Genomic DNA, 19383 nt, shown 5'->3' on the forward strand with positions numbered 1-19383 from the left:
TGAACAACCAATGTCAATTTGAAGCTATGATTCCCTGCTTTCATATGACATGAAAAAAAACGAAAATTCAAAAAAATCCAATGGCAGTCCGTCAGTCAAATTTAGTCACATATGTATAGCAGAGAGACCCAATGCTTTCACAGTTTCACAGCTTGATTTTAATGAAGGAATTGATTATTGATGTGAGGCAGTGGTATGCAATGGTGGCAACAGTTCTGGTGAATGAGTTAGGGAGTGGAATGAATCACTGTATCTTCAACCGTATAGTTTTTGCACTCGTCAGAAAGGGTTGACACATCAGAAGATGGCACAGTTTATATAAAAAAGAAAGAAAATCTGGACTTTTACAATGGTCATGAAATGTCTGAATCCAGTACACTTAAACCTTAAGAGTCACTGATTCTGTCACTGTTCAAAGTCCCAGCAGACTGATTGAAAGGTGCTGCTGCATAAGGACGGCAGTGGTCAGCCCAGGTACCTGACGACCAGGAACATGAACACGCATGTCACCAACATGCCTCCAATCATGATCAACTTATCCTGGGTGGCCCGCCTCTCTATCAGCCTCATGACCGTGTTGGAGAGCCCCAGCATGTTGGCCACATCCAGCATCTTCTTATGGGTCCCCTGTGGAAAAGGCAACATGAAAGAAATAATGTTTAGAAAATAGAAACACAGTCTTAAGCTCTAACCACACCAAAGGGTCACCATGCAACTCCTTGGGTCCAAACGGTTGCAAGGAGTTAACGCTAAAACCGTCTCGACCCTTTGGTGTGGTTTGGGCCATTGAATTCCATGCGTTGCCGTTGAATCACTAGGGTCAACGTGCAACAAGACATATCACACCGCAGGGACAACGCTAAAACCGTCTTGACCCTTTGGTGTGGTTAGGGCTTAACCAAATGAACCCTTGCGGGTCTATAACTCAGAGTGTACAAATGAAACGCTAACTGGTCCGGTTCCATTTGTACACTCTCAGAGTTAAATTAACAGATTTTACAATATAATTTGGGGGTCCCAGAGATAAGAAATGGGGGTCCATAGACTAATGCATGTCAAACTGGGGGTCCTTGAAATTAAACGTGTTGAGAATCACTGCTAAAAATCTTCTCTCATGGGGGTCCCTGGCATGTCTTTTTCAAATGGGGGTCCGCGGGCTAATAAGTGTCAATTTGGGGATCCTTGACATGAAAAAGGTTTGGGAACCACAGGTCTAAGACAGTGACACCCTAACTCCCCTGCCATGTAAATCCCATCTCTCAGAAGATCCTCATGGCCAGGGAGCCATAGACCCAACCAGGCCCTCTGTGCCAGACACACCCTGTAAGATAAGAGGACCAGGAAGACTGCACTTCTCCTCCCTGGAAACATGTATGTACTTCACTGACAAACACACCACAGTGATTAGCATGATGTTATGCTTTAGCTATTGAAAAATAGCAGATCTACAAGCTCATAGCGCGCCACCGAGTGGCGCGCTACGAGCTTGTAGGTCTGCTATTTTTTTTAAATCCAAGAACGACTGACATAGAAACATAGCTTTTTCAGAAAACTGTCAGGATGTAGAAGACATTTTTAGAATCTGATCTCAGGTCAAAATGGGTTAAAATGTGTTTTTCAGGAAAAGGTTTTGCGTTTCTTTCAGAAAACCGCTCTGCTATAATTTGATTCACTTGTCTGACAACTCATCTCACACACACACACACACACACACACACACACACACACACACACACACACACACACACACACACACACACACACACACTCACACACACACACCTTGAGTGTCCCTCTCTGATCTCTCATTCCGCTGAGGATCCCACTGCCGCTGCCAAGGAGGTCGTCCATGCCTCTGTGTGCGTTGTGCAAGTTGCTGTTGAACTGTAAGGTCTCGTCTATGGGGATGGAGGTTTCTGCATCCTACTTGGACAAAAACAAATGGTGTAATAGTCACATAAAACGTCTGGGTTTCCGAGGCTACATATTTGAGATAACAAATATGTAGCCTCCCCCCCACCGCCCACCCCTTTTTTTCCCTCACTGTATATGTTTCTTTTCCCTTTTTACCTCCTTTATGATGAATTCCTGTTCTGTCCTTTGTCTATATAGAAGTGTCTATTTGTACGTCTCTAAATGTTTTTGATGATTTGAACATGGTGGACCCTATTGGAAACAAGTGTAATGCTTAATTGGGTCGTCCACTCACAGTTAACAGCCTTTGTATTGAGTTTGTGCTTGAAATGTACTGTAATTCTGCAAACTGTTAATACATTTTTCAATCAATCAATCAATCAATCAATCAATCAATCAATCAAAGAACAACAGCCCATAATACATCCAAACAGAAAAGTCCTATTCGATTGTATTACAAAGTTAAATGACGTTAAACTCACTTTGCCACTCACTTTATGCATGCGCACATACCATCTATAGTCTATTCTCATGTGTACCCTGTTGCTGCCAACGAGTCTCCTGGGGAGTATATACCAGTAGTGTAGATCCCCACCCTGCTGAACATTCACCCAGACCAACCAGTAGGAGGTGCTATTGCAGTAGTCTCGCGTAGCCAGACAACTATTCCAAAATCTCCAAGTGGAACTACACCTCCCGAAATCCCAGCAAGGAAGCTGTCATTTCGGTTCACGAAGATATATTTTTAAAAATATCTTCAAAACCGCACTAAAAACCCACCTGTTCAGACTAGCATTCCCCAGCTGATGTGTTTTTAACTTGTTACATGTAATGTTTTACTGCTTTTAAAGTTGTCCTTTTCTCTTGTTCCCCCCCCCCCCCGGCCCCCACACATGTAAAGCGTCTTTGGGTATTAGAAAAGCGCTATAGAAGTCCCAGACATTATTATTATTATTATTATTATCATCTTTACATTATTTCTTTTTATTTCCATTTCTGCTAAGCAACAAGCTATATGTGCTTAGATGATTTCGATTTATATTAGGATACATTTGCGCGACTGTAAAGACGAAACGGAAGTGGGGAGGAGGCTTCACTTCCGCTTTTATCGCTTGCTTGCATAATCAGAGCTTCCGTTCTCCAGACTGTATGACGGAAGCATTTGAAAATGGCGAGGAGGCAACAGTCTGGCTACGCGAGACTAACGTTGATGTGACGGCATGTTTACAGGCTCTAGTGGCTTGCAGAGCAGACGAACCTACCAGCCACGGCAATCAATCCTTTTCATCATGGTGGTTGGAAAGGATGTCACACTTACATTGGTGGTGAAGGTTCGGCTCATGAGCTCCTCCCTCTCCCTCTCCTGGGCCTCCTTGTTGTAGCGTCGGTGCTGGAAGTTCCGCAGGGCTGTGTGGAGGTGCTGAACGTCGTACTTGAGCTGGTCTACGCGCCTGAAGTGTGCAAAAAGATACCACGACTCACCTTCATGTCATACGTCACAAAATAGAAAAAGGACTGTTGTGAAGTTACCAGTAAGACGCCCGAGGGCGAGAAGCGACCTCGCCCTTTAGGGGGAGGTCGTTTCTCGCCATGCACCTGGGTGATGGCAGACTGCTGGGCGAGCGCTGGCACTTTGGCTCAACATATGGAATGAATTCTGCCATTTATGGAGCGTGTCTTGAGTGTACAGGGTTTGATGGGGTGAGATCAACATATATGGTATGCCAGAACAGGTCAGCTCCATATATGGAGATCTAAGGGTGGCAGCGAGGGCAGTGTCTTGAGTGTACAGGGTTTGAGGAGGTTGGCCATATATGGGGCGTGTCTTGAGTGTACAGGGTTTGATGAGGTCAGATCAACATGTGGAATGTCAGAACAGGTCAGCTCCATATTTGGAGATCTAAAGGTGGCAGCAGGGGCAGTGTCTTGAGTGTACAGGGTTTGATGAGGTCAGATCAACATATGGAATGAATTCTGTATTGGACATATATGGAGCATGTCACGAGGCGTGGCGGACGGACGGGCAGACTGACAGGTTGTACAGGTTTTCATAGTAAACTGCGACCTACGGTCACAATTACAACCAGGTAGGCTGGGCCTTAATTTTCGGGCCTGTTGAGAACTCTAGTTTTCGCCGGCTGCGAATAACTTTGGGGCAGGCCCGTCTAGAGTTTTAATGGACAGGTATCAGTCAAAAGGGAGACATCGGACTTTTCAAGATGGCGGCAAGCTAGACGGACGTGTGTCTCTCAACTCCGCAGCTTGTTACAAATTATTTAACAAAAAAAACAGACTAATGGAAAAGTGAGCAGTTTTATTTAAGCAACCTGATGATGAATAACAAAAGAATGCCCAAACGAGGTGGCAAAAACCAAGCCAAGTTGAGCTTTGGTTCTGCTGGGTCCAAGGAAAGCGGGGAAGCTAATGCTAGCAACATGGCTGGGGCTGAGAGCTCGGGAGCTGAGATGGAAGACACGGGCCGTCGCTCAGAGAGTGCAAGTTGCTCTATTCTCGAGGCTATCAAGGAGATGAAATCCGAATTCTCACAAAAGTTAGATTCAGTCATGTCGGCGATTGAAGGTATGAAGAAAGAGGTCGGAGATTGCAAAGAACGAGTCAAGGGTGCGGAGACTCGCATCTCTGGCACTGAGGACATTGTTGCTAGCTTACAGGCTAAGGTCCAGGACCTGGAAAAGAAGTACAAGCAAATGGAGCTAAAGGTTCTGAGCGGAGAAACAAGGTCCAGAAGATCCAATGTGAGATTGGTAAATTTGCCAGAGAAGACAGAGGGTTCTGATGCTTGTGACTTTCTCGAGCAGTGGCTGGTATAAACATTGGACTTAACGTCGAAGCTAACCATTGAAGTGGCCCACAGGATTGGGCCGAGAAGAGAAGACAACGCTCCTCCGAGGACTCTCATCATGAAATTCCTGGACAATAGAGACAAGGTGAAGGTGATGAGGGCTGCTCGAACCAAGGGCCAAATCAAGCACGGGGATACATCTATAAAACTTTATCCCGATTTAACCGATGAGGTGCGCAAGCAGCAAAAAGTTTTTGACTCGGTCCGACAAAAACTTCGAGAGATCCCTGGGCTACGTCAAGGAATAATGTTTCCAGCTAGGTTATTGGTGACATATAAAAACAAAACTCAGTCCTTTGACAAACCAGCGGACGTGGATGACTTTATTCGACGAATAAAAGACGTGTCTGGAGCAGTCAGCAGTGGAGCCGCGGAGAAGTGAGGATGTGAGGTAGGCTGGCTAGCTAGCTAGCCCGAGGCAGCTAAACCAACACGGGGCACAGAACTTTTTATATATCCCTTTAATGTATTTTTTTGAGTGGTGTAAACCACTCCTACAACTGGCTTTTTTGAGTGGTGTAAACCACTCCTACAACTGGCTTTTGTGTGTTGAGTGGTGTAAACCACTCCTACAACTGGCTTTTGTGTGCATAAAAAAATGAGCATGGTTGCTATGTTCAAAATAATTTCTGACGTAATTAAATCACACCCGGGTGAACTGGATGACCGTAGCAACCGTGGTCATTTTCTCTGCGCAAAAACAGCCAGTTGTGAAATCACATCCAGGTGTGATACATACATTTATCAAAAATGATAGCTTTTTTTACTTAACATATTTTGTGTGATTTCATTACGTCAGACATTACGTCAGACCACAGCTGATCATGCTATATAAAACCTTACACCACTCAGTTCACACGGGTGTGATTTTTTCTATACAGTAAACCGTGATATAATTTTGATATGTTCAGATCATAGTTGTGCTCGGCACGCGATATTATTTTATACTGAGTTGTACTCTGAATGACGTAAAATGTTTTGGTTTTGGTGTCTCGATTTGTTTTGAATGATATGCTAGCTTGTTGTTATCTTGGAGCTACTGTTAGCTGAAGGCTAATATGTTGGGGGCCGTGGGGGTTCTTTTTTTCTCCCCGTCTTTATTTATGGTTCAGGCTGATGTTTTTTTTGGTTGGGGAAGCTTTATATTATTATTATCCTATAACTAGATCGTGTGGTTTGTACTTATTATAGTAATTGGGGATAAATGATGACACTATAGTACCGTGTCTCGGCACGGGACTCAATTTCCCATGATGCATCTGGGTCCCGGTTTTGTATTTCAGTTCCGGATCATTGTACAGACCTAAGGGTCATCTTAATTTTGAGGGAGCACCACTGCTGGTACCCTCCGGTACTACACCCGGATTTATAGTATAGCATTTTGTGTAGTGTCCCCTGCCACAGGGCTTTCATGGCACAACTTTGAAGGGATAGATTGCAGAATAGTGTACTCTTTTGGTACACATTTATATTTCGTTTTACATTAAATACACAATCTAAATTTAAAAGAAGGCAATGGGTGGGGGGGGGGGGGGATTTAATAAAACCAGGAAAACTATGTTTTTGGATAGTTCACTACTAAGGGTTGTGTGTGCACATGTATGTATATGCATGCATGTGCGTGTATGTGCATGTGTATATACAGTATTATTATACAAAAAATAATTTATTAAAAAATAAAGTATAATGATATTATATATTTAAAAAAAAAAAAAGAGAGATGGGGGAAGGGAAAAGATTGAACATCGGTTGTAAAAAAAAAATATTTTATTTTTTTTATTTATTTTTTATTTTCTGCTCAAGGTCTAATACTATGGTTTAAATTCTGTTTTCACTTATATTGGGGGAGGGAGAGTTTATCACGAGGCGAATGGTGATGCTGGGTCATTCCTCACATTGTGTGGAGTGGTCTTTAACCTTTTTGAAGTGGGAAGCAGGGGGGGGGGGGCAAGCCTACTCGATGGGCTCAGGGGTTTTGGGGTTTTTGTTTTTCAGGCTCACTGTCGCAGCCTTTGTTTTCATGTTATGTGTTTATTTGTTTGTTGAAGGCACTGCTCTAAATTCAGGTTCAGAAAAGTCATTTGAGATATGTGATTATGGCTAGAGAATTGGAGGTTAAATTCACTTCATGGAATTGTAGGGGTTTACAAAAAATCAAAAAGGTTAAGCAGGTGATGGGACGGTTAAAAGATATCCACTCGAGTATTGTCTTTCTCCAGGAAACGCATTTGATACTGAATGAGGATATTAGGATTAGGAAAAGATGGCGAGGGGAGGTGTTTTCAGCACCTTTCACTTCCCAGGCTAGGGGGGTCATGACTCTTATACACAAATCTATCCCATTTAATGTTACTAAGGTAATTGCCGATAAAATGGGGCGATATTTGATAATTCAAGGTAATCTTTTTGCAGAGTGTCTTATTTTGGTAAATATCTACGCACCGAACAATGATGACCCAAAGTTTTTCAGTAACTTATTTATATTATTGACATCTCTTGGGGGTCATTATCTGATAGCGGGGGACTGGAATGTGACCCCTAATCCTACTGAAGATAGATCTACTCATTCAGACAAAACTCACTCTAAAAGTAGGGAAGTTATTCACCAGTTTTCCAAAGACTTAAATCTTAGAGACATATGGAGAGATAGAAACCCTGGTGTATCTGCATACTCATGCTATTCTAGTACATACAAAACGTACAGTAGAATTGATTTATTTCTGGTTTCTGCAAGTCTTGTAAATAGAGTTAAGGACTGTGTGTATGATAGTATCCTAATTTCAGATCATGCTCCTAATAGTTTGATTTATGTAGACCCAGGTCGGATGCGGGACCCCCCTAAGTGGAGGTTTGAGCAGAGATGGCTCCAGGACCCTGAGCTGATAACTTTTTTGGAAGAACAAATAGACACCTATTTTGCTACAAATACGGATGAAACATCGGCAACTATAAGGTGGGAAGCATTTAAGGCTTTTATTAGGGGACAGATTATAAATTTTACGAGCTCCAAAACAAAGAAAAACAAACAAAAAGTTATATTACTGGAATCAAAAATTAAAGCTATGGAAGGTTCTTACTTTAAGAAGCCTTGTCCTAAATTACATCAGGAAATATTATTATTACGTGCACAATATAATGAAATATCCGCTTCCAAAGCAGCAGCTAATTTGTTAAAGCTCAAACAAACTATCTTTGACCAGGGTGAGAAGTCTGGCAGGGTTCTAGCCTGGCGCATTAAACAAATGCAAACTGAAAGAGCAATCAACATGTTAAAAAATGATGTTGGGGAGACGATAGAAGACCCTATCCAAATTTGCGAGGCATTTAGAGATTATTATGGTAAATTATATAGCTCCGAGACAAATCAAGAAGATGTAGTTGAGAGCTCCTTTTTGGATGGAATTAATATTCCTAAAATTCGAGAGGAAGACAGTAAAAAGCTGGGGGCAGATGTGAGTATTGGTGAGATTTTGGAGGCAATGAGTAATATGAAGTCTGGAAAAGCTGCAGGGCCTGATGGTCTGCCGATAGACATTTATAAAAGATTTGCGGGCAGATTGGCGAAACCCCTCTTGGACATGTATACTGAATCTTTTGAAGAGGGAGTATTGCCTCCCACTTTGAGAGGAGCCCTCATTATACTTTTGCCAAAACCTGGTAAATCAAATGATAGATGCGAAAATATGCGTCCAATCAGCCTCTTAAATTCTGATCTTAAGATACTTTGCAAAATACTTGCAAAGAGACTAGAACTTATTCTACCTGAAATTATAGATGAGGACCAGAATGGGTTCATGGTGGCCCGCCAGGGTTTTCACAATGTAAGGAGAGTATTGGATTTATTGCATGTCCAGGAGGGGGCGCCAGATACAGCCTTTTTATCTCTCGATGGGGAAAAAGCTTTCGACCGCGTAGAGTGGCCGTTTCTATTCGAGCTTCTTGGTCGATTTGGCTTGGGGGAGAACTTTTGTAAATGGGTAAAACTGTTGTATAACGATCCATATGCAGAAATACTAACCAACAATAATATATCTAGACCGATTAGGATCCATAGAGGCTGTAGACAGGGATGCCCTTTATCACCACTCTTATTTTTGATCGCAATTGAACCATTTGCAATTGCTGTAAGGGAACATACACTAATTACAGGTATTAATATAGAAAATCTAGAGCACCGCATATCTTTATATGCTGATGATGTAATATTATTCTTGAAAAATTTGGAGATATCTGTCCCAGCTATTCTGGATCTAATAACATCGTATGGTCGCATATCTGGCTACAAGGTAAACAACTCTAAGTCATCCATTATGCTTCTGAACTCGGAAGAAAGATCAAACCCTCCCGGTCATGTTCGTCACTTCAGACCAGTAAATGCCTTTACTTATTTGGGAATCCAAATCGTGCCAAGGTTGGAAGAGGTTGTGAATGCCAATTATGACCCAATTTTAGCCACAATCGAAAATTCAATTAATAGATGGTCAAGTCTTTCAATATCTTTGATCGGCAGAATTAATATACTCAAAATGAATGTACTTCCCAAGCTATTGTATTTGTTTCAGAACGTACCCTTGTCACCTCCACCAAACTTCTTTTCTAGAACCAGGAAATTGTTTACCAACTTTATTTGGAACAATAGACGTCCTAGACTTAGATTGTCCTTACTTTATCTACCCTATGATAGGGGAGGATTACAGTGTCCTAACTTGCTGTGGTATTTTTGGGCAGCTCAATTGAGAACACTAATGTTCTACTTTACAACGGATGCGGCGCCGGCATGGAAAGATGTGGAATCAAGCTCCTTGAAGTTACCACTCCCCCTTTATATTTACTCAGATACTTATAAAAACCTAAAAAGAATTACAAGCAATCCTATAGTTAAAACAATGATTGAAGTCTGGCATGAGGTTAATATATTTTTGGGAGAACATCCACGTCTCTCTCGCTTCAGCCCAATATGGGGTAATAATCAATTTGTGCCAGGTAGAGCTGATGGGGGGTTTAAATTGTGGGCTGATAGGGGAATAGGTCAATTAGGGGATGTATTTGAGAGGGGTCGGGGGAGTATGCTCTCGTTTGAGGAACTGGTCATTAAATATGATATCCCTCGCAAACACTTCTTTAAATATCTGCAACTGAGGGACTTTATTAGAACTAATCTGGGGCAATCCATGCTGGCCCCATCCATGTCTGTGCTGGAGAAAGCTTTGGTTAATGACCCATTCGGAAGGGGGTTAATATCAGATTTCTACGCCCTATTGGTTGACTTTTCTCCGGAATCCTCGGAAGATAGGCTTAATGCCTGGAGAACAGATATTCAGGAGGATTTAACAGTGGAACAATGGAGTACGGCTTGTGCACAAGCTCAATCCCAGACTGGGAATACTCGTCTAAAACTTCTACAATACAATTGGCTTATGAGAGTGTACATTACACCAGTTAAACTTAATAAGTATAATTGTAATATTCCAGATGTATGCACCAGATGCGGTGAAGATAGAGGCACATTGTTCCACTGTCTATGGTCCTGTCCAAAATTGATTGAGTTTTGGGGGAAGGTCGGGCAGGAAATACAGAAGATTTTGTCAATAAATATTGTACCAGAACCAAAGTTCTTCCTGCTCGGTCTATATCCGGAGGGACACAAGATAAAGCGTAATGAACAAATGTTTATAGATATATGTCTTTTACAAGCTAAGAGAGTGATAGCATTGACCTGGAAGAGGCCGGACAAACCAAGTATTACACAGTGGTTCAGAGAATTGTCTTTATGTCTACCTTTGGAAAAGATTGCATACATTCTTAAGGACAAACAAGAAATGTTTCAGGAGGTGTGGGGCCGTTTTATGAGATACATAAAGAACAATAATTTGTCACATCTAATGGATGGAGCTGAAGAGGAGTAGTGCTGTTGTTGTTGTTGTTTTTTGTTTTGTTTTGTTGTTTTTGGTTATTGTTGTTTTGCTTTCTTTATATCAGTAATTGTCTTGTACTGTTCATTGTTGTTTTTTGTATATGTGTATTGTCATTTGTGTGTAAAAAGGAAAATAAATATATTGTTGAAAAAAAAAAGGGAGACATCGAAGAGGAAGGACGGATGGGGAGGGATCGACATATGGAATGTCAGAACAGGTCAGCTCCATATATGGAGATCTAAGGGTTTGAGGTCAGATGTAGATCTTCATATATGGAGACGGACATATATGGAGCGTGTCACGAGCGTGACAGACTGACGGCCATATATGGTGGCGTGACGGACGGATTGACTGGTTTTGCAGGTTTCCATAGTAATCTGCAACCTACGGTCGCAACAAATACTTTCAGTGCTAGTATTTGTAATGTTTTTCTTAATCCAAAACAGTGCATCATCTGCCCTGGCTGGGATTAACAAGAAACACCTGAAGACCTACATGGCCATCCATCCACCTGCCTCCAGACCCTGTCCTTTGCGTCATTCGTGCTCGGTTCTCCCCTGCGGCTCAACAAGGAGCCGTCCTGAGATCACAGGAGAGCTGTCGAGTATGGGGTGTTCCTTCCATCCGTGTCCCCTGGGGCCTGTTTATCCAGATCACAAATGACGCTCTGTCCAATGCAGCAGGAATGCTGGCGATGACGGGGCATCCAGAGGAAATGTTTTCATAGAGCCACTGACGTCGCCACAGGGCAGACGGCTGTCTGTCTCATCTCCTACCTACACCTTTCCCCTGTTCCACAGGGCAGACGGCTGTCTGTCTCATCTCCTACACCTTTCCCCTGTTCCACAGGGCAGACGGCTGTCTGTCTCATCTCCTACACCTTTCCCCTGCCTTTATGAGATGCTAGAGGTTCAGCCCTACACCGCCGACCCGACCATGTGGCAGCCGAGTCTATGGACTTTTTAATGTTTGCTTTAAGCCGACCGTATTCTAGCATTTGTTTTACTGAGAATAAGGTTAGAAATAAGTTTAGGGTTAGGCATAGTTTTACTGGGGTTAGGTTTAGGAATAGGGTTAGGTTTTGGCACAGTTTTACTGAGGTTAAGGTTTAACTGTTTAAGCATAGTTTACACTTACCACTTACCAGCTCAGTGGCCTTGTGGTTAGAGTGTCCGCCCTGAGACTGGGAGGTTGGGGTTCGATCCCCGGCCGGGTCATACCAAAGACTCTAAAAATGGGACCCAGTGCCTCCCTGCTTGACGCTCAGCATCAAGGGTTGGATTGGGGGTAAGTCCCTGCGACATACTAGCGTCATGTCCAGGGGGTGTACTTGTACATCAAGTTGCTTCACGCTACAGAGATAGGCTCCTGCCCTATGGGCCTCATGGCTCGGCAAGGCTACTTACTTACACTTAGGAATACCAGGCTGAGCCGTTCCGCCAGCTGTACGCCCGGGGCGAGTAGGTAAAAGGGTGAGTTTGTTGGTATTCATTCACACAAGTGTGATTTCAATATAGGATTAATCACCCCACCAGCTGTGGGACTATGTCCGTACTTACAGTTTTGCGTTCTGCCGGCGGTTTGGTGGTTCTTTACTCGCCAGGATCTCAAGGCGCTCTAGTTGGTTGAAGATCTGGTCGATCCTCGCTTGCAGGTCATTCTCCAGCACTTTATATGAAGACACACAGTGAGCCAATGTTTACATGCGTTGTTCGAAGATACACACCAATGTCATGTTTTACGTTTCTATTTTATTTTATTTTATTGATAAAACAAATGACACAATAAAATTAAATAATATGTTTTTTCTAATATGTTAAATCTGTGTTGCTGTACTGTTGTGTTGTGTTTTTGTAGGTATGGTTTTTTGTACTGTATGAGTATCTGTTGGGGGGAGGGAGAGGTATGTTGGAGTGTATATATGTATACCGGTATGCAAGTTTTGTTATCTTTCTATGCTGTAAATTCTAACAATAAACGTATTGTTGGAGAAAAACAATGCTAAGACTAACGGTCTGGATCTAGAACAAAATGACAAGGCAAATACATGTAATAATCCCTAAATAAAGAGGCAAATGAAAGTTAATTCCTGAGATCCTCATATCCATCATTTGCACTTCATTAAATGTTCAGGCTGAACATTTGAGATCCCACATCGTAGTTTACATTCAAAACAAGGTGGGAGAACAAGGCTTTAATGGAAAACCTTTATCTATCGTGCACAACGTTGTCCCCCCACCACGCCCCGTTCCCATCCATCAGCCAGTTTTTTTGGGGCCTACGCTACATCCTTCCGACCTGCCTAACATGCGAGCTGAAGTCATTGTCATGGGGCAGCGCCGTGGCTCCCACCATTATCTGGAAGAAGCCAGTCAGTCCCATGAAGCTTCCTCCACCCCACGGCTTCCTGTCCTGGCACCAGCCTGGCTCAGTGAGGGCACCATGTGAAACAATCAACACAACCACATGCAGCTGGTGGCGCACGGGGTGACACACCCACCTTCTTCAGGCTCTACATTAACACATGCTGTAAAAAGGAAATTATATTGTTCCCTTTTTTGTGTGTGTGTGTGGGTCTTTTTAAGTGGGTATGCCGCCAGAGCAGTGGTTCCCAAAACGTTTTAACCCGTGACCCAAAAGAGAAATGTTATGTCTCCCCAGGACCCGACCCAAACTAGTGAACACAGCAGATCTACAACCTCACAGCACATCACTTCGCGACGCATTGTGAGCTTGTAGATCGGCTATTTTCACTACTACTTTGTTTTATGGAATTTCTTATATTTGTTAATGAAATTACTGATTTATTATTATTATTATTTTAATTCATATTGGTACTGAATAAGTACTTCTACTCATCTACATCTCAGAGGCAAATATTGTACTTTTACTCCACTACATTTATTTGAAAACTTCAGTTACTATACTTGATTATTATTACAAAACATACAGTAACCACTTCAGCCCTATATACATTTCGTCCATTTGAAAATGTCCGATCTACAAGCTCACAATGTGTCGCATTGTAACACATTGTGAGCTTGTAGATCTGCTATTTTCAAAATATTTGTATACACCTGTACATTTGAAAACTTGAAATGAGACATTCAGCATAGTGAGTACTTTCTACTTTTGGTACTTTAAGTACATTTTCATGCCAATACTTTTGCAGTTTTCTTACTCAAGTACATTTTCAATTCCCGGACTTTTACTTGTAAACGGAGTAGTTCTACATTGCGGTATCGATACTTTTAAATGGTAAATGGTGCATTTATATAGCGCCTTTATCCAAGGCGCTTTTACAGAGATTGTGCATTACATTCACCCATTCACACACAGACATTCATACACCGATGCCGGAGGAAACCTGCACATCGGGAGCAATTAGGGGTTCAGAGTCTTGCTCAAGGACTAACTCTGGGGGAGCCCGGTTTCTTACTGGGAACCTTGAGGTTCCCATCCGGTCACTCTACCCCTGAGCCACTGCCGCCCCGGCCCACGAGTACTTTTTCCACCACTGGTGAATGGTTGGGTTGCTGTTGTTATACTCACAGTGCACAGACTCTCGGTCCGTTGACTCCAGACTCCCCATGTGAGACTGCACCTCCTGGATGTGCCTAATGATGCAACACAGTAATGGACAGAGAGTCAGTGGCAACTATTAACCCATTCAGGCCTGACGTCGAAATTTAAAAAAAAAAGTTTTCTAAATCATGACAATTTTCTGAAAGATTTGAGGCACATTTTAACGATTTTTCAAAAATAGCAGACCTACAAGTTCGTAGCGCGCCACTCGGTGGCGCGCTATGAGCTTGTAGATCTGCTATTTTTCAATAGCTAAATTATAACATAATGTATGTAACCACCAAAAGGGGTTCCCACTTCCCGCCCAAAATGGGTTGAAGGCCCCAGAAAGGCCACCCTGGGCAAGACCTACGCTGTAGAGGCTATCATTTGTTTGGGCGGAAGTTGCGGGATTTTAGCGGAAGTATCGCCCAAGGAAATGACGTTGATGCTTTACAAATCAGTTTACATTCTCCGCGAATGAAACAAGTGTTGTGATTGGTCAGGAAAATATCGTATCCGGGGGAAATAAATCTGACGGATGTTCCGGAGGATACATCCGCCGATAGCTTCTCTGCCTTACGTTGTGACCAGGCTTTTCTTTTCGCAGATAAGTAAGCCTGGGACCGAGGCTACAGAAAGGCTGGCCAACGTTGAAGTGCTCGGCCCTACTGGCCAGAGCTGAGACTGCAGGCAGGCCTGTGCATTTAGCAGCTGGGGTTTAACCATAGAGTATAAAGAAGGATAGAGACCGAACTGGAGCGTTAGCCCCGCCCCCCCGCTATTAATTTCAGTGGAAGTTGCTCAGTGGCGTTTTGAAGCACCCGGAAGACTTCCGGAAGTATAATTATAACTCAATGGCTCGAGCGAGCGGAAGTTTAGCCTAGCCTAGCCCCGGACCTCAAAATTGAGCTCCAGGCTTTTCACGTGACGTCATGAACGTCCGTCCACTTCCATTAAGTGCTGCAATTCCACATTTCGCCAGTAGGTAGTGGCATCTTCAACGTTGGATAGCCTTACTGGGGGCTTGGGTTAAGCCCGGACCTCAAAATTGAGCCATTGAGTTATAATTATACTTCCGGCAGTCTTCCGGGTGCTTCAAAACGCCACTGAGCAACTTCCACTGAAATTAATAGCTTGGGGGCGGGGCTAGTGCTCCAGTTCGGTCTCTATCCTTCTTTATACTCTATGGGTTTAACATTGAGCACTTCCACACTGTCGGGGGAAAAGTAGAGCGTTCTTCAGGGTGCTTCAAAACGCCACTGAGCAACTTCCACTGAAATGAATAGGAGGGGGCGGGGCAGTCCACCCTCTATCTTTTATAACTCTTATCTATGGTCAGTGAGTGGACAGTCCAGGTCTATAGTCCACTGTGGACTATAGACCTATACTGCATATGCAAACAGGGCTGCTACCTTTAAACACACCTTAAAGACCCTCCTATGAATGGCTAGTTTTACGTCATTGTCCCAACACAAACATTAAATGCCATTGACAATGAATGGCCAGTTTTGAGTGTTTGTGCAAACACAAACATTGCGTAAACACAAACATTGAAGACAAAAATGAGGACGCAAATTGTGAATGAGATGATGTATGACGATAAGAGCGCCCCTCACGAGTCACTTCACACGGGTGTGATGTTTTGTATACTATTTAAATATAGTCTTGAGGAAAGAAAATGCTGCTATTTGTCACAGAAATTGTCCCAATAGAGGGTATGCGCATGCTTAAAGTGAATGGCACATCGAGTGGCAAATCGAGTGGCAAAGCAACATGCAAAGTGAGTTTAATATTGTTTAACGTTGTTTAATGCAATCAAATAGGACTTTTCTGATTGGATGTATGGGCTGTCAAGGCCAGAAAGTAGTTTTTTGCCACTCAGTAGGCATTCCTGCATAACTTCCGGGTTTGATGATGATGTCACGCGCATACCCTCTATTTGTTTCAAAAAAAGCTTTATACCCTTTAATGTAACTACGCAATATGACATAGCTCTGTTTACAAAATGCTGTAATGCTGTATGTCCAACTGTATATACTTTCCCCATTTTCAACTGTTTTTTATTATATTTTGACACTTGCTTTGGCAATGTAAACGTATCATTTTATTTGTCAGAAATATGACACCCCCCAAACCTTAAACCGTTATTTAGCTTGACAGCTGGAATTGGATATCATAAGAAATGCATACGCCATGCAGTTTGTCAAGTAAGTGTAAGTTTAGTTAACACTAGTTAGTACGTTTATTATTTTTGGGAAATGTTTATTGAACATTTATTTGCGGATGTAACGTTAATATTACTACTTTATAGCAGGCATTGAGACTATATTAGTGAGCTAGCTCCATTATATTATGCCATTAACGATAGCCCGTTAACCTAATATAAATCAAGTTTGGACCTAAGACAGGCACACTCACTTGTTTGTCTGGTGGTAAAGTGTCTCCATGTCTGCTGTTTTGGTCCAGGCTTTCCCCAGATCTTCACTTTTAAATAATAATAAGCCTTTTGCAGCTTAGCTAGTAGCTATTTAGCTGACAGCAGTGGGGACTGTAGTACACTTTACACGTCATCATCTGTAAAGGTTTGTATACGGAAACGGTAAGGATCTACATCCCATCATCTGGAGGGGCACGCAGTGTTGTGAATGGCTACATCTCCGTCCGTCAGCGGCTGCTTGGCAACAAAGGAGCCAATCACAGCGCAGAGGGACCCGTTGGAGACTGGGATCTATTCTGCTTTGCCAGTTGATGGTTGCTGCTGATCCGGTCTCAACCGTCTCATACAGCCTGCGGATACGGAAATGGTGTGTACACGTTGTGTGTGTGTGTGTGTGTGTGTGTGTGTGTGTGTGTGTGTGTGTGTGTGTGTGTGTGTGTGTGTGTGTGTGTGTGTGTGTGTGCGCGTGTGCGTGTGCGTGTGCGTGTGTGTGTGTGTGTGCTCCAGACAGAGCACTGAACGTCTGTCTGTCTGTCTGTCTGTCTGTGCCCAATTTAATGCCCACTGTGTGTGTGTGTGTGTGTGTGTGTGTGCTCCAGACAGAGCACTGAACGTCTGTCTGTCTGTCTGTCTGTTGTCTGTCTGTCTGTGCCCAATTTAATGCCCACTGCCCAGCATATTGATCATATAATATGGATGGAGAATCAGATTGATTGATTTCTTGATAGATACTTTATTAACAGTTTGTAAATCGTACAGTGGTATGATTTTACAATGATTGAATTCAATGCCTAAAGGTCAGTAAAGACCGAAAGCTTCAAATAAATACATTGATTGTGCATGTGCACAGATCTGAGTGTGCGGAGCTTCCCTTTATTTTTTCAACGCACCCACAGTAAAAGCCCTATAGGGTCGTCTTGTTTCTCTGTAGCCTATCTATCTGTCTGTAACCTCTAAGTCTGTAACCCTTTTATGCCCATGAATGTATAGAACCCTGACAGACAGGCTATACTCTATAGGCTACTGATGTCATAGATCGGCTTCAAGGACTGCATTTAAGGACGACTCGCGACTGTTTTGGGGTGAGCATTCCGACCCATGTTAAGTCCATACATTAAATAACTAATTCAAACATTAAGGTCATTCAGCCAAACTATCAAAAGCAGGGGCATGTTTTCAATGAGTCTAATGTGGTAAATGTGGAGGCTTAAAATGAATATCAAATATCTAAATGTTGAAGCAGCTTAAAAACTTGGGGTGCACACAAAAGTCTGAATATGACCCCAGAAATGTTTCAGTGAACTTGCATCAACTTGCATGCTGCGTTGATAGTAAAGCACAAACATTTGGCACGTGACCATAATACTGTCCATTTTGATGCTGAACTACCAAAACAAAATGTATCATTTTATTTTGCTGTAGGCTATCTGTTGCTCTAAGTCTAAAGTGTATTGACGGAGCCCTATTACCCTTAAGCCGAATCACTGACAATTGTGCTCTGAAAGCATAAATCCGTTTGCCCTACCAAGACACGTTTTGAGAGAGGCATAGAATTGTCTGTTGACAAGTAGACATTTGACAGGAAAGACTTCATGAAAAGACGTCTCGAGGCTAGGTTTTGTCAGCTCATCCTGACTTTGTCTAATTAGGCTATCCTCTTTTTCCACAGACGGGTGTCAGGATATTCCTGTCTGCCCATCCTGGAGCTTCCCTTATGCCTGCGCCCTGCGGTCAGACACCAAAAATAATGATATCAAACTCCACGGGCAAATGAGATTGGAAATAACCAATCACTGTACAGCGATTGGTAAAGGAATTCGTAAAGGAAGGAGACAGTTTGTGAGTGTTTGTGAAGTTGTCTGTTATACACACTATGACTCTGTCTGTCACTCTGTCAATGAATAGTGTGTGAAAGAAGCATGATTTGATTTCCCATAAGTACGTGTGAAAAAAACGTAACAATGGCTCCTTGGTGATGTTAGATGAGAGAGAATCATCCCGAGGCGCTGCCTGCCTGGCTGGCACCCATACAAAACCACATCTCAATCGGTTTTCCCCAACCGAGCCCCACAGGCCACAAAGTCACGAATATCGGAATCTGCGAGACCGTTTGTTAGTGGCGTCAATGCAAGTGTCAATTTGTGTGCGTAGTGCAGTTATTATGAGCTCCTGTTCATCAACGGCAGCTGTTTTTGTTTACCTCGTTCGTCTCACATGATGGCCAAGAAGACAGTTTACTGTGTCTTTCTGCGTGATGATGCTTGAGTTGATGGTTGTCTCTTCAGGCTAAATGCTTCTCAGCAGCAGAGGCCCCTTTTCACTCGATCCACCCCTACATGTCAGAAACCACGAGATCCGTTCATGCCACTTCTTGCTCTCGCTGCTCGCTCGCCATTTTTGGTTGTCATAACACTTCCTCGGGGCAGCTGTTGGATGTGAGCACCACAGATTGAACCTGTTGCTCAGAATAGAAAAGGAGCAGAGGGAAAGTAGAGCTATAGGGGGCCCCCACAAGCCCCCTCGGCGCTTTATATGGGGTGTATTTATCTCTCTGCCAAGGTCATGGGGTTCGCCGTGTCTGTCCATTATCTTTCAGCCCTGGAGAAAGGATGAGCTGAGCTTACCGGTCTTCTCCCCAGCATGCACACCTGAGCACCACAGGCACATACTGGGATCCAGACACCAGG

At 43.0% G+C, this 19383-nt stretch overlaps 1 protein-coding gene across 1 annotated transcript; it reads right to left on the bottom strand.

Moving 5' to 3' along the window:
- Window positions 1-135: 135 nt before the first annotated feature.
- Window positions 136-16851, bottom strand: gosr2 (golgi SNAP receptor complex member 2). Its single transcript, XM_079519840.1, has 6 exons — window positions 16678-16851; window positions 14245-14309; window positions 12252-12360; window positions 3233-3365; window positions 1783-1923; window positions 136-627 (listed from the first exon to the last, which is right to left on the bottom strand). The coding sequence occupies exons 1-6, from the start codon at window positions 16704-16706 to the stop codon at window positions 466-468; spliced, it is 639 nt and encodes a 212-aa protein (XP_079375966.1). The 5' UTR covers window positions 16707-16851; the 3' UTR covers window positions 136-465.
- Between the last annotated feature and the right edge of the window lie 2532 nt (window positions 16852-19383).

Source organism: Electrona antarctica, assembly GCF_951216825.1.
Source record: "Electrona antarctica genome assembly, chromosome: 14".
In the NCBI taxonomy this organism is placed as follows: domain Eukaryota; kingdom Metazoa; phylum Chordata; class Actinopteri; order Myctophiformes; family Myctophidae; genus Electrona; species Electrona antarctica.

Coding starts and splice junctions, on each gene's coding strand:
- gosr2 (XM_079519840.1), bottom strand. CDS start 16,706: ATGGAGACACTTTACCACCAGACAAACAA. Junction 14,310..16,677: donor CTTTACCACCAGACAAACAA/GTGAGTGTGCCT, acceptor TTGCATCATTAG/GCACATCCAGGAGGTGCAGT. Junction 628..1,782: donor ATCAGAGAGGGACACTCAAG/GTGTGTGTGTGT, acceptor CCTTTTCCACAG/GGGACCCATAAGAAGATGCT.